This window comes from Onychomys torridus, chromosome 9, assembly GCF_903995425.1.
Source record: "Onychomys torridus chromosome 9, mOncTor1.1, whole genome shotgun sequence".
Classification (NCBI taxonomy): domain Eukaryota; kingdom Metazoa; phylum Chordata; class Mammalia; order Rodentia; family Cricetidae; genus Onychomys; species Onychomys torridus.
The window spans coordinates 44,788,305-44,800,938 of record NC_050451.1 but is presented as its reverse complement, the minus strand read 5'-3'; the positions used below and the strand labels follow the sequence as shown (position 1 = coordinate 44,800,938).

Sequence of the window (12,634 nt, the reverse complement as noted above, 5' to 3'; positions counted from 1 at the left end):
TTCTTGGCAATTCATTCTTTGGGGGAAAATCTTCTGTTTGTCACCATCAGGGCAAATGAGTATAACCAATAAACCAGAATTTCAAGAATACCTCAAGCTTACACTTGGCCAGCACAGAGTGACTCCTGTTTCTAGACCTTGGTGTGCTTAAGAATCCATGTTACAGATTCTTGAATCCCTGAGGTTCCACCTCTAGAGCTGGAAGCAAAGCTTGAGTAGTGCCCTTTAATAACTTTTCTGGTGTTAAGGTGTAATTGGCCTGTGTCCTGCACTGAAAAAGCCTTGCCTTACAGAGTGGAGATTTTATCTCTTTACCTTTCTGTAGTCCATAACCATTTCTTTAGTTCCCTCCATTTCAAAGCATCAATCTACTGCTTGATGGAGTCCAGCTCTGGATAAGGGCAGGGTCTGAAGATGGATGGATGCCAGAGCGGCAACAGAGGAATCAGACATGGGACACTTCTTAGTTTGTGACAGAGGAATAAGACATGGGACACTTCTTAATTTTGTTTTAGGAGAGATGGACAGAGAGGAAGTGCATCTCAGTATGGCTTGTCCTACTCTGACAACCTGTATCTTTCACAGGCTTTATTTATACAGAATTTAGTAAGTAGGGATACATTCATGAATTCATGATGTTCCAAAACATAGATCTTATCATTTTTGTTTTTGGTCATGTTTTTTACTTCCTTTTGCTCATCTTTTAGTCATCATTAATAAATTATGACAGAACAGAGTTATCATTTCCAATCATTTTCTTCCAAGTTTTGATATCATTAATAAACAGAGTTATCATTCTTACTCATTAATCCCACAACCCAATTTTAAGAATCTAGAGGCATATGACAGTCTGTTCTCAGGCTGGTAGCTTTGGTTGCTTCAAGGACACTAGACCAAAACAAAATCTTCAACAACCCTGGGCATTTTGCCATGTCTCAAGCAGTGTATTACTAACTCTTAATGGTCAGAGTGCCCAGGACAAATTCTCACGTCAAAGCTGCTACAGTTATTATTCAAATTCTGGTGTAATACGGTCAATGTTCATATTTATATCTTTATAGAATTTGTCTATATATCTAATCCTGAGTGTGCAGTGGAAAGAGGCTTGTAATCTAAACTATGGCCAACTCCTTTAGCCCACCAATCTTGTTGATCTTTTTGAGTTTGTTTTATTTTGAATATCTTGTTCCTGTGTAAGTACAGGGACAGATGTTTCAAGAATGTCTCATAGCCTCATGAAGAGACCTTTGGCTTCTTTTATGTGTCATAACCTCCAAGGCATAAGGAACACCTTCAAGTAGATAAGGATACCTCCCTCAAAGTGGTGGGGGGATAGTATGTTAAGAACTTTCCTGGGGAAGCTTAGAAGCAGCATTTCTGAGAGAAGGCATAAATAATTCATAAGAAATTTTCCCTCAATCTAATATCCCCAAATTGTACAAATATTAAAAATGCCCCAAGTATGCAATGGATGGAGATGAAAAACAAAGGCCACCAAATGCATGGCAGCCATCATGTGGCTCAGCTCTGCTGGATCTTTGTCAAGCAGCTGTGCTGGCTTTATGACTTCTGCCATTCCATTCAGATATGGCTGTGCCAACTGCTGACTGTCTGAGCTTTTTTGGGTAACTGGTTTATTTACAATGAGTCAAGTTAATGGTAACTACCTCAGAAGGGCGGAGTCTATCCAAGCCCAGGCCATGAGCCTTTTCTGGTATGATGTGAGTGAAGAAAGGTGTTTGGGGTTGACCCTTTTTCCCCTCCTGTCATGAAATGAAAGTTGTATATATTAAAAACAGAATGCTTCATGAATCTGCATGTCATCTTGTTCAGGAGTCATAAGCTTGCCCATATTGTTCCAATGTTAGTATATGTGCTGTTGACACAAGCACTAGAGTTGACTTTCAATAGAAAATAGCCTATTGTCTGAGACACATCTCCAGAATGCTTCCCAACGGTCCTCGGTTGCATACCTCTTGAGTGCCATGCATTCCCACAAGCAGGTGTGTCAGACACACCTGCAGAGGCGCTGCACACCTGCTGCTTCTCTTCCCTGCCCTTCTCTTTGAAGGGAAGACTGTTCATCACCATAAAAGAATAGAAACACGTCACTGCTCTGTCCTCATTCTGTCCCCTCCTGGTGTCTGCAGCTGCTAGTTCTGTTGCAAATGCCATCCTGACCTCCCAAGCTCTACTCAGATATGCCATTAAATTTGTGTCACCAACCCTGGCTGAGATTCTGACAGAGCTGGCATCAACTGTGATTATAGCTTCAAAGACAAGATGAAGTCATGGTAGATTTCTTCAGACCTGCAGGAGGAGAGCTTACAGAAACATTATGACTTAGTCAGGGTGATGTGGCCATGTCACAACACGATCAGGCTCACCACCCTGTTTTCCCAAGGCAGACGAGAGAGAGAGAGAGAGAGAGAGAGAGAGAGAGAGAGAGAGTGAGCTGCCTGCATTGAACCTAGTGCCTCAGGCATGCCAGGCAAGGGCACCTCCACCCTGGAAAATGGGATTTTTAGCATTTCCCTTTTCCTCTTCTAGTGGTTTTCTTCTTATTTCCTCCCACCTGCTCACTTTCATCTTAAAGGCAAATAAAACTTATACCTGAATTGACAAGACTTTTCTAAAAACATTCCTGCATTCACTGGCCTATCTCATCTTCATGAAAACATGCCTTAATCCCCTATTTCAACCCGGTACTGTTCACTGTTCTTGACTCTGCAGCTCTCTCCCCCAACTTTTCCTACAGTCATCTCTGTCCTCATTTGCACCCTTCATTTCAGCGTTGTTAAGGCTCTCTTCCATCAGTCTTTGTTTCATGTGGGTTAATAGCTTTTTTGAGGTATGTTCCCAAAGATGGTCGCCATATTAGGTCAACCCATATGCTTTTCCTATGCTGTGGTCCGAATGTGAAATGTCTCTTCAGGCTCATGTGTTGGAATATTTGGTCCCCAGCTGGTGATACTGTTTTGGTAGGCTGTGGAACCTTTAAGCCATTGGGGTTGGACTTATGGGTTAGAGCCTGCACACAGTTCTGGCCTGAGCCTCTCTCTGTTTTCTGCCCTGAGGAGATGTGAGCAGGAAGTTGCTGTTTGCGCCCCACTGCCACGGGGCATCCACTGCCATGTCTTTTCCATCATGATGGACTGTATTCCACTTAAATTGTGAGCCAAAATAAAACCTTCTTTATGTGGCCTCTTGTCAAGTGTTTGTTCACAGCTATGAGAAAAGTAAGACAGAAAATTGATACAGAAACTACAGCCATTTCTGTGGCAAACCTGACTACATAGTTCATAGGCCTCCTGAACTAGTTGGTGGGGGGAATATGGAAGAGTTCGCAACTATGAGCTATAGAATACCTAGAATGCTACAAGCAGAGCTTAATGGGCCATGCTGGTGGGGTTGAGGAAGACCAGAATGTGAATGGAAATATGGAGAATAAAAACTTAGGGGTTTCAGAAGAGAACAGGACTCTATCAGGAACTGGACTGGAGGCCATTCAGTTTTATTCTGGCGAAGAATCTAGCCACATTTTTCTCATATCCTGAAAACTTTAGTGAGGCCAAGTTCAAAAGTTATGGACTAACTGCTTTAGTGGAAGAAATCTCAAGACAGCACAATATTGGGTCTATGGAATTGTCACTGCTGTCAGCATTTACATAGGTTTATAGTGAGAGAAGAAGTGCAGTGCAGCAGAAAAGGTAGGAAAAAATGCGGTTGGCAAGGAAAAGAGCGCAAGTCTAAGCTATATCCCAAACCTCTTTTCACTTTTTAAAAAGATTTGTTTAATTTTATGTGTATGAGTGTTTTGCCTGCATGTGTGTATGTGTCTGGTGTGTGCTGTGTGTGTGCCTGGTGCCCAGGGAGGTCAGAAGAGGTTGATGGATCCCCTGGGACCAGAGATATGGTGATTGTGATCCACCAAGTAGCTCACCTGTGGTACTCTGGGACTATAATCTAGTCTCTACCCAGAGGGAGAGCTCCAGGGCCATGCCTGCACTCTCTCCTTGAAGCCTCAAGTACACGAGCTTCAGCAGTGATGCTTGTGGGTGTTTTCTAAGAAATCTCAAAGCCAATGTTTGATAAAGCTCATTTAATGTGGTTATCTTGCTTTACAAAGTAGATCTCTAGACAACCAATCTATTTTTAAATTGAATGATGTTAAGAAATACGCTTACTACTGTCAGTGTGTGGTGACCTAGACATTCGTCCATCGGCAGAAGGAGCGAAGAGTTGGCTTTAGCCTTGTTTATTATTTCAGTCTATGGTGTAAATTATGTATTACAGACTTGACATGACTAACTGCCATCATCTTTCATCTGTTGGCTGAGTGTATGGAGTGAGAAGGCAGAGCTTTTTAAAAGGTTCTGTTAGCAGGGTCAATTTTAGAAAACTTTGTAAGGTGAATCGTTTACTCTTGACAAGGCAGATGTTGTCACTGGAAGTATACTTTTGAATTGAAAATTAAAAATCATCTCTTTTTTGAAAATACAACTTGTGATTAAATTATTTCTTGGATTATAGGCATAAAAATTTGATGTAAACAAAAGTATATATTATCATGTTTTCAAATACTAGATATGGTTGCTTAAGGTAATTGTCCCAATTTTTAAGTATTTCACCTTATAAAATTGTTTCTAACCAGAAATTTTGTTTTAATATAATACTCTGTTTGTTTTGTTTGTTTGTTTTTGTTTTTCAAGACAGGGTTTCTCTGTGTAGCCCTGGCTGTCCTGGGACTAGCTTTGTAAACCAGGCTGGCCTCAAACTCAGAGATACACCTGCCTCTGCTTCCCATGCTGGGATCAAAGGTGTATGCCACCACTGTCCGGCCAAGATACTGTTTTTGTTCATGAAATAATAGCTGATATGTGGAAGCAGGAACCTCACTCAGACCCTTTCTGTCCAGATGCATTTCTTAGAGCTGACTGTGACTTCTTTTACAAGGTTGCAGGTGCTTGTTCCTGATTCAGGAGTCTGATGTAACCAACAGCTAATATGTTTTCTTATCCTGCTACAGAACTCTGGTGCATGGTCCAGCCAGTTGTACACCTGCATTTAACTCATGTTAATCTTGATGTAAAAGTTTTCATTCTCCTAATGTTCTCCACAAAGTTGTACGGTTATTACCTTATGTTCTGGATTTTGCCAACGGTTAAGTTTGTCATGGCCCTCTTCTGAGGTATTCTAACTGCTGCTCCTCTGGTCACCCTTCTGTTAGCCTTGAAGCCGTTGCTGAGAGATTGACACCTCCAAACCCCTAAAAGCGGTTCAGGACCTTTAAAAGGGAACTAATGGGCCATGGACCACCAAACTCATCCCTCCTTTTGCCGCTTTGGACATTGTTTTTGGGACTCAGAACTAAAGCAGATGCACTGAAGCCTTCATTACATCAGTTAACCTCTGTCTCACCAGCTCAGGTAAACCTGACATTCCTCAGGACCAGCTTCACTCCTTAACTGCTGCAGTCAATTGAAGTTAAAATAACTTTTTAAAATTCATTGGTACATTAAATTTAAAAGGAGTGGCTCTGACTGTTGCTAACGGTGGGATGTGTGCTCTCTTCAGTGAACATGCTGCTTCTAGGTCAACAAATCCTAACTGCTTTGACATGGGTCCTCGAGACAGGGACTAGGAAAAATGCAACCACAAGCCTCCTCCTGTGCATGGGCTTCTGATTCCCTCCCGTTCCAATTCTTCCCCTTGCCCACTCCTTCCTCCTCCTTATCCATATGCTTGTGTTTGTACCCTGTCTTTTCAAATGTTTTACTTGCTGGACTTCATCCTACACCCAAACAAAATGATCCACACAAGTTCTCCCAATCGCTGTCACCCTACAACAGCTCCATTTGTTCCTGATTCATCTGCAAAAAACATCTTTTAGAGGCTACGGAAAAATCCTAGCTAAAGAGGACCTTCATCCCTTTTACCCAGACCAGATAGAATTCTTTATATTACTCTTCTATTTCCTCCCATTCCCTTTCTTTGATGCTCTGCAGCTCCCTGCTACTGCTGCTACCTCATTTTGGTGCAACAGTCCTGGCAATGGGACCAGTCACTGTCACCCTGAGTCAACTCTATGCCCACTTTCTCCCTCCTCTGTTCCTCCCTACCCCTCAACCTTCCTGGGAAATCTCTCAGTTTTACTCTGTAACCAAATCATCTGCTTCCAACAATTATTTCCTTTAATAATTATTTCCCAAGTCTCTTCAGGAATACAGGACAATCATCTGATCCACCACAGCCCATCAAGTTAAGAATCTCCCCCTGCTATGGGACCAGAGGACCCCCTCTTCAATGGACTTGGATCTACCCCTTCTGACAAAAGACATCAGCAGAAAACAGCTATAACACTCCTGCCCTGCATTTTTTATATCCTCTCAACACATGGGTGACAAAGATACCCCCTTGCCATGAATAAACATGGTCCTGCCTAAGGTCTGACCATCCCTCTCCTCCTGCCTTCTATCTGTCACTCTACAGCTGTCTTTCAGTAATCTAACATACCTCACTGTGACTCATCCTATAATTCTTTTCCAAGGTGCAAGACATGGTCCCTGCTGAAGAGACCCTAGGCTTTGAGGGATTCCCTCACACGCTATAGTTGGCAATATCAAGTTGTAATCCGTGCCTACTGTGACATAAGTTGACACAGTGGGACCGAGCCTATCCATTATTACATCTACTTTTATTCCTCTCTTATTAATTTGAATTTTTAAAATTTTAATGAGCAAGTTGCGGATTTCCTCATGGAATGCCACATGGACTTCTTTCATTGACCTTCCCTCTGTCACCTAGTCCTCTGGCTTATCTTCCTGTACTACTCCCTGCTTGTACTTCCCAGGAGTCCTCTCTCCACTTTCATGTCATTACCTGTCCTTAAAGCCTGATTTTCCTCCTGATAGTCCTTTCTTGTTTTATTTCCCCACATTTCCATACACATACACACACACACACACACACACACACACACACACACACCTCTCTATTTTATATATATATGCTAAGATCCAAATATGAGAGAGGACACATGGTGTTTGTCTTCCTGAGTATGGGTTATCTCACTAAATAATATTTTCCAATTCCATCTATCTTCCCACAAATATTATGTTTTAAGGCTGAATATAATTCTGTTGGGTATGTGAACCACATTTGTGTTATTCATTCATCTTGCTGATGGACGACATCTAGGCTGATTCCACTACCTTGATATTATGAAGAGGGCAGCAATAAACATGGTGTGCAAGCATCTCTGTAGTAGGATATAGACCCGTCCCTTTTCTTTGTGTCTATTGCTAGCAGTCCTTTCCTGACAGTCTCTCACATCACTTCTTATGTGAGGTGACTTCTTGTGCATCTTGGCTATGGCCCTTGATGGGGTGACTAGAATTTCCTTCTTGGAGGGCTCTTCTTTCTGTCTCTGTTGGGTTTAGTGAGTATTAGTTATTTGGCGCTCTTACCCTGCGAGGAAATGTCCTGAAACACGACAAATCCACAGAAGAGTTTTTTATTAAGATAGGATAGGAAGAGACAGACGTGACAGGCCTGTGGGAAACACACGTGGTCAAGAGAAGGGAAGAAGAGACTGGTGCAAAAATTGCACCGGCTTTTTAAAGGGTGGGCTGCGCATGCGTACAGGAACGCACGTGGCTACTCCACGCATGCACGTAGATTACATGGCTGCCAATGCTATACGCAACCATGCAAAGCCACGGAGTCCTAGTTGATTACATGTCCACACGGTTGGGCTTGCCAGGCGGACCGCCTAACTATTTCCGGTTCAGAATAGCCATCTCCGGGTCAGACATCTCGCGGGACTGGGACTCTGTGGCCTTACATAGTTGTGTAAAGCGCGCGCGCAGCCATGTAATCTACATGCATGCGTGGAGTACCCACAGGAGTTCCTGTACGCATGTGCGGCCCAACCTTTAAAAAGCCGGTGCCATCTTGCATGAGCCCCCCTTATCTCCTCACCCACGTGTGTTTCACACAGGCCTGTCACCTCTATCTTCTTTAATAAAACTCTTCTGTGGTTTTGTCGTGTTTGGGACCTGTTCCTAGCGCCGCTTAAAAACTAACACTACTTCTGCAAAATGTTTTGACCCGGAAATGGCTATTATGACTGGGAATAACTAGGCAGGAGTGTCTAGGTCTGCCGGGCATGCCCAACCATGTGGGCATGTTGTGACTTCATATCAGTGAGCAGGCATTGTACCCTCCCCAGGGACAACCTGGCAGTTTGCTGGACTCAGGCCATGAGTTTCTGCCTAACAATACTTTCCCTTGAAAGGAACCGATTTAGAAGAACTCTACTGTGGTCTTTGACTTTTCAGCCTTGCCACAGAAACACTGCTTCCTTGTGCCCAACTGTCATGTCCCCTGCCTGACAGACAGGAAGTCTCCTTGATCACTCATGAGACACCACATCTTGTCCTCGGTTGATAGCTTCCTGGTAAATACGGCTTTTCTTTCTGGTGCATCATTTCTCCTCTGTTGTGGCCACCACCCTGGCAAGTATGGTGTGGTATGTGTCAGCAGGCGCTTGCTTTGTTTAAAGGATGAAATTGAGACAAGAAACTCCATTTTGTAAACACAAAGTTTGAACCACCACCACACAAAGAAAGCCCAGTAAATTCTAGAGTTGAAATGCTGTGTTCCACAGTGTCTCAATTTATCTTCATGATGACTGGTTAAAGGGAGGGCAGGGAGGAGAGAACTATTCATTTAAAACAAGTAGGCTTTGCCCTTACATTTCTATTAGAATCTCTGCATGAAGGGGACATGTCAATGGGATATATATGTCAATATATGTCCAATATGTCAGTGGGAAGATCAGAAAGTAGGAATGGGGCCCTCAAAGAAAGGAGCCGTGGAGAGAGCAGCTCAGAAGCAGGAAAATAAGCATCTAAGAAAACAACAAAGCCAAACATAAACAAACTGCAGAGCAGGTTGAGTGGCTGGTAGCAGTTCTGCCTCTTAAAGAACAAATGGTAGTTTGCTTTCTCTTTTCATTGCTAAGAGATGATTTTTAAAGGGTAAGATCATATAAAGTAAACAAGTGTTAAAGGCTTTATTTAAGCTTGTAATGTGGGGAGGGAACTAGGCAGTTAGTTGTTCTAACCGGTTCAAAGGAGCCTGAAAGCACGCGTTTATCTAGAATCCAGGAATGTCACCTGATCATGCAGAGGAGGCAGAACTGGCTTTCCCAGGGAGGGGAGTCTCTCTTGTAGACTGGGTCACGACATATCTGCAGACAAAAACTACTTCGCATGGCTATTGTTCTTACACTCCATTGTAAAACAGAATGCAGCCCTGTTGGGTCATTTTCCATCCAAAGGTAAACACCCTTTCGCAACCCCCTCCCCCTTCACTCACTAAGGCACCGACCTCTAGAGCTCAGTTTCTTTGATGTGAGGCGAGGTTGATATGGCTGATGAGGCCTGTTGTAGGCATTAGATATTTAATACCAAATATCGCTGGATGGTGGTGCCTTTAATCCCATCACTCAGGAGGCAGAGGCAGGCAGGTCTCTGAGTTCGAGGCCAGCCTGGTCTCCAGAGTAAGTGCCAGAACAGCCAGGACTACACAGAGGAACCCTGTCTTGAAAAACAACAACAAAATACTGATTTTGTCATTGTCTTTTAATTTATTGTTGTTGATGTTTTTTTATTATTATTACTATATTATATTGATTATATTTTGCAGTGTTGGGCAATGGAAATCGGGGCTTTAAACATGATAGTGAAATGTTCTACCACTGAACAATATCCCTGAGCAGGTTTTTAATATAGTGAAAAAAATTAGAGAAGGAAGACATAAATCATTTATATTGACCCTATATGTCATCAGTGCACTGTGTGATTGTGTACGTCTGGATCCTGTTCACAAACAGCCAATCCAGAAGCAGTGGTGACCTCTCCTTTCCATCCTTCAGACCCACTGTGTTCTCTGTTGTGCATGATCCCTAGGCTTGGCCTCGGCTTGTGGTGAAAGGTGTGGGGCCAACATGGGAGGCACCTGGAGGGGGCAGGGCTACAACAGAACAAAATAGATTCCAATGAGGAGGATTGTATAAGGGAGGTCACCCGCAGATGATTCAACTCAGCCCACAAACAGCTACCAGCCATCCTAACTGACCGCATTACAATCAAGATGAGGGAAAGGGAGATACTAAGGCAAGTATAGTTGTTGGCTTTAAATACAGTGCTTTTTCCTTGTGAGAAAAGTCACGAGGTCAACAAAACCCAGTATCAGAGCTTTATTAGGCGGCAGGGAGCAGAACAGAGTGACCAGACCTGTGGAAGACACTGCAGAGGGGGAGGAGGAGAGAGCAGAAGACAGACGGGAGGACTTGGTATCCAGCTTTTAAGGATTCCCCTGCACACGTGCAGCTAGGCCACGCATGCGCAGATTGTGGGACTGGGCTGCGCGCATTTGCACAATCACGCAGCTCACTGATGACGTAAGACCCCTCGCTTAGCTCCTGAACTGCGCGTGTGCGGTCATATAGCTGGAGTGGCAGAATCCTAACAACAGTAATCTCCTTTTAGCCACAGGGAGTATATAATAGGATCCCCTTGGATGCCTATGATAACATTTCTAAAATGTCATAAATTTCATTACAAGATCCTGAGAATAGAGTGGATGAGAAATGGGAAGTCAGCCTGCACCAAACTACAAGTTGCTATCAAAAGCCCAATTCACAATCTATACTGTCTGCAAAATCTTAACTCAATTCCTTTTCTTGGTGCGTCTGGATCCTGTTCACAAACAGCCAATCCAGAAGCAGTGGTGACCTCTCCTTTCGGCCCTTCGGTCCCACTGTGTTCTCTGTTGTGCATCATCCCATTTTTTTTTTTAACCTATAACTAGGTAAAACAGTCCATCAAGGGCCAAAGTGATTGGAACACATCACCTGGCTTGGGATCCACCTCTGTGAGTCAGCTTCATTAGCCTATTTTTATGGAAGTCCAACCTGTCACACTAGCTTAGAGACCTTCGGCTAAGATGCTTCCTGTCCCTCCAGTTCAGTTGCAGTCCTGCTTCTGTTCTCTCAGAGCTTTGCTTATCTGTCCCTACCCAGAATCCTCTCTGCTCCTGACAAGTGGCTACTTCTCATTTTCCTTTTCAGGGAATGGATGGATTCCAGAGAATGACACTGAAGTTGCCCTCAGGCTTGCATATCCATGCACACACACACACACACACACACACACACACACACGCTGAAACGTAACAAAATTAATGCTTTTAATCCCCTAATTTAATTTTTGAGAAATACATAAAAAATTAATCAGTGACATTGTAAGAGATTTAAAGACAAGATGCAGTTTTAAAGGAAAAAAATGGAAATGAATGAACATCTACTTCAAATTTAAGTCCTTTCCCACTTGATCCTACCAAAGCTAAATATTAAGCTTCATGTCACATGAGTTGCTGTTTCCCACTGGCCCTGGCAGAGCTGAGAGCTGCTAGCGTCTCAGCCAAGAGCACTCAGGTGGTCTGGCAGAAAAAAGAGGAAGACAGGAAGTCAGCTGCCTTTTCAGGGCTAGAATGAGGCCATTCTCACATGCTGTCCATAACCCTGGAAAGAGTTTCTAGCTCACTGAACTGCTGATAGAGATTAGCTCTGTAATAATTGCTATTCTATCTAGAGATTAAATGTTGCCATGAGGAAGGTTGACACATAACACACATTGGACATTCCAACCTATTTATATAAACTTCAGTAATGAGCCCTGTTGCTAAAATTCCTTCCCAGGGGGGATGCATAGCAACTTCTACCCCTTCTCCTCCTGAGGTTGCAATGGCAAACCTGAGTATGATTCCTCCCAAGTTCACTCTGAGGAGCCAATGATTTTCTTGGGCTTGCTTACAGATTAGAGATGAGAGGTTACCTCCAGAAGTGTGATTCCTTCTCCCTCAAAAGGCTGCACTACAGAGTCTTTACTCAGCAGTAACGATGGCTGGCCCATAGCCACGTAGAAAATCCCTCCTGTAGTGTTCTCTGGCCCACACACTCTAGTCCCTCCTTGAGCCCACAAGTCCTCATGCCATTAGGGCAGCATCGCATACAGTGGGTAGTAGGGAGCAGCTGGGGACTCTGGTGAGGGTCTTGTGACCCTCCCTCCCTCTCTATGAGGGGGTATAAGCAGTCAACAAGCCCAGAGGGGATGATCTTAACAACCTGCACATCTGAACTCCTGAAGATAGGGGCTATTTAGCTATTTGGCTCAATGGACAGTCACAGACATCAGGCCACTTCTTTCAAGTTCCTGAGCACACATGGCCCTAGGTCTCCTGTTCCCACAGCCAGGAGCAACAGTGGAAAGGCAGCAGACAGGGAAGACTATTGTACAGGAAGAGTTTAAGCAAATGCTGTGTCAGTTCCATCAAATCAGCATATTTCTCTAATATGCTGCAGCCCAGAAGAATCCTGTCTGAGGGACTGGGATGGAAGAGTTCAAAAGGAAAGCTCTACACTTGCAGATTATCCATAAGAGAAAGAACAAAAGCATTGTGAAAGCCAAAGCTAAATTTCAAGTTTTAATTACTATGCCTCAGAGAGCCAGGAAACAAAAATGCCTCTGATCTGCAAGCCCCTTGCCCAAGGACAGATAGTTCC

At 43.6% G+C, this 12,634-nt stretch overlaps 1 protein-coding gene across 1 annotated transcript in view; it reads right to left on the bottom strand.

The window, feature by feature from the left end:
- The window catches only part of Rnf17 (ring finger protein 17), a 112,973-nt gene extending 110,798 nt beyond the window's left edge, over positions 1-2,175 (bottom strand). The window contains exon 1 of the mRNA XM_036198506.1: positions 2,038-2,175. Coding sequence (XP_036054399.1) covers positions 2,038-2,175 — 138 coding nt within the window. The remainder of the gene's footprint in view (positions 1-2,037) is intronic.
- Between the last annotated feature and the right edge of the window lie 10,459 nt (positions 2,176-12,634).